Genomic DNA, 3,175 nt, shown 5'->3' with positions numbered 1-3,175 from the left:
ATGCTTTATATCACTATATATATATATATATATATATATTAAAAATCCACACACAAAGAAAAATGGAAAAACTGCCAATACCTAATTTCTACTTCTTATTTTTCCACTTGCAGTTATATACTTAGGTACATTTTGACCTCATGGGGGGGGAGGAGAATCCAATAACAGGAAGAAAAGAATTTTTTAAATAATGAAACGTTTCATAGTGAATTCTTAAGCACATTTTCCGTGTATGCAGCTGTCAGCTGGATGTCTTTGGGTATAATTGTTACACGTTTGGAATGGAAAGCACACAAATTGGTGTTTTCTTTTTCTTTTTCTTTTATTTTTTTTTAATGTTTTTATTTGTGAGAGAAAGAGAGAGAGAGGAAGCGTGAGTAGGGGAGGGTCAGAGAGAGGGAGATACAGAATCTGAAGCAGGCTCCAGGCTCTGAGCCAGCTGTCAGCACAGAGTCCGACCTGGGGCTCGAACCCACAAACCTTGAGATCATGCATGACCTGAGCCGAAGTCAGACGTTTAACAGACTGAGCCACCCAGGTGCCCCATTGGTGCTTTCAAAAAGTCCAACTAGGCAGACCTCACTTGTCTCCTGCAAAGCACCAAGAGCTGCACTCCAGAAGCGCAGATCTGTTTTGAAGTCCTTGAGCAAGGTCGTACACCAGACTGTGCAAGGGACGTTTGCCATTGCAGTGAACTTCTGAACACATCTCCGGAGTGCCTCAGTACCAGACCCATAACAATGAGGTTTCTTCCCTCCTCCAGGAGAGGGCGTGCTCTTGCAAGCAGCTTTTGGAGCTAGTTGCTTTCTGGGTACTTTGCCACCAGCCGATTTAACGGTAGTAAGCCGTGAGGGAGCCATGGCTTAGAGTCTCTTTACTATCCCTTTGTCTTTCGTCTGGAGTTTTGTGGGCTAGAGGCAGCCCTTGGGTAGACAGCCACAGAGGCTGCTAGCACAATTTTCCACGGAGCTCGTAACAGTATGACTGTGTGCATTCCCTATTGTTACCATCAGAATTCTCTGCCATTCAAATCCCTGCAGAAGCCTGGCTATGAAGCTGACATTTACAGAGAACTGCTTGAGAACGTGCTCGAGTCTAGTACTTCTCTTTAGATTATAACAAACCCATAACACTTAAGACTTGCTTCTCTTTGTGTCTGACCCCTGTGGAGTTAATTTTACTACACTGATGGAAGTTCAAAGAAGCACACCCTGCAATGAACTATTTCATTTACTTTAGACTTATTTTTCTGTAACACTAGTCACTAGATCCTAGTATCTTGCATTTGAGGAATGACCTCTCCACTCTGGACCCACTATTGGAAAAAGCTATGGATTTGCTAAGCAACTCTTTTCTTCATCTTAGTCTTATAAAAATGGTGAGTATTTATTCTTGTAAATTTTCTACTGCAAAGGGTCTAATAATGAAACTCCCTACTTAACACTGGTAACTTTAAGAAACATACTACAGTACTAATTATACACCCTGGTCACATTCATACTTTCCAGCCCTGAAAGTTCATTTCTAGGAAGCAAATATAAATAACTTATCAGAAATTCAAACAAATTTGTGTTAAAATTCCTCATAAAGTTATTCATAGCCAAACCTAACCCAGCCTTGATTTAGATGAAGGTAATGGTTTAAAAAACTGTGGCACACGCCCAAGATAGAATTTTAGCCGGCTATTAAATGATGTTTAATAATAACTTCAATGACATGAAAAACATTATACTAAGAATGTAGGATTCAGAACTGTGTTACACAGGGTCTAAAGTATCTAAAATTTATACACACACACACACACAGTGTTTAGCTTTCAACAGTGCGTTTGCACCAGATTTTTATTTTTATCCCTATGAATTTCTGTATGGCTCAAGTTTTCATAATAAATATGTACAAATTTTGTAATAATTTTAAAGAGTGTAGGTTTTTCACAAAAAGCACACACACACACACACACACGGCAGTACTTAGTACAATGAAAACAGAGAAGAATATATGAAACTGAATGCTTTCCATGATGAAAAATAGATAGGAAATGATTGATAGACTTGGGCGTGGGGTGGGGAGGAGGGTGGAGTAGAAGTACAGGGATGAAGCATAGGACACAAGAAGTTGATAATAAATACATAAATTAGGAGAAAAAGTAGATATATGAAAGAATAAAAGTTCACTATTAGACTTGGCATTTTGAGGTGACATCTGGACCACCATGGAGAGTGATCCATTGGGCAGTTAGATATTAATATAAGATCTAAAACTTAGGACCTTTTTGAAATATTGTAGCGTTTTAAAGATTCCAGTCCTTAGTATTAGGAGTGGATCTTTAAGTTGCAAAGTAGATGTGATATTGTTATAAGAAACATGTGCTTTATTTTACCTTGCTATGTCAAGAAACAGATTATAGCATAAGAGTTTCAAATTAAAAAAATTAACAATTAAGAATATTTGCATTATACTTGTGTACAGCTACATCGTAGACCTGAGCTCCTAGCAAATAGCTCAGGGTTTAAATAGTTTCTCTAACAGCACTCACTGGAAGTGGATACCATCCCAGGACTAGTTTTGCTTACTTTCCGAGGGGTCTCTAGCAAGAAGGGTAAATGCTTTCTCTTCTCAAGTTGAGCCACGTTTTCCATTTTGAAACCTACCTACCAGAAATTAGCATCAGATCTTTGCTTCTCCATTGTTCATGAATACACATATTATCAAAGATGGGAAAGCTTTAGGAGAATGAGAAATATTTTTTTTCCTCAAGAATATAAAAGTCAGTGGTTCCAGCCTGAGAAAATATTAAGTGATTTCCCAGGAAGTTCTAGCTTAGTTTTCTTTTTCCCTGACATCATCATATATATGATTTATGATTTACATAAAGTTAAAATATGCCTTAATTGTACATGTTACCCAATATCGTCAAGTTTATTTAGAAAAAAACAGGAGGTGGTTAATCACTTTTTTCAGTGAGTACTTGAATAAAGTTTGAAAATACCTGCGTTTTTCAATTACAGCGTCGCATTTTATAGGACATAGTACATGCCGCGGAGTCAGGTTTCTTTGCTTGTCACTTCACATCTAGGATCCCAACATAACGCCACCCAGCAAGCAATGCTATGTTTGTATAGGCGGCAATATGATATTTTTCCTGAAGTTTAAAAGGCAACATAGTTTCACATTT

The 3,175-nt window shown here is 37.8% G+C and overlaps 1 protein-coding gene across 1 annotated transcript; it reads right to left on the bottom strand.

Annotated features, from left to right (window-relative positions):
• Positions 1-200: 200 nt before the first annotated feature.
• On the bottom strand, positions 201-860 carry LOC144240375 (histone H3.3-like). The gene is made up of 2 exons (XM_077774676.1): positions 554-860; positions 201-307 (listed from the first exon to the last, which is right to left on the bottom strand). The coding sequence occupies exons 1-2, from the start codon at positions 858-860 to the stop codon at positions 201-203; spliced, it is 414 nt and encodes a 137-aa protein (XP_077630802.1).
• Between the last annotated feature and the right edge of the window lie 2,315 nt (positions 861-3,175).

The sequence above is a fragment of the Crocuta crocuta genome, unplaced genomic scaffold (genome assembly GCF_008692635.1).
Source record: "Crocuta crocuta isolate KB4526 unplaced genomic scaffold, BGI_CrCroc_1.0 scaffold247, whole genome shotgun sequence".
Lineage (NCBI taxonomy): Eukaryota > Metazoa > Chordata > Mammalia > Carnivora > Hyaenidae > Crocuta > Crocuta crocuta.
This window is presented reverse-complemented; position numbering and strand designations above follow the sequence as displayed.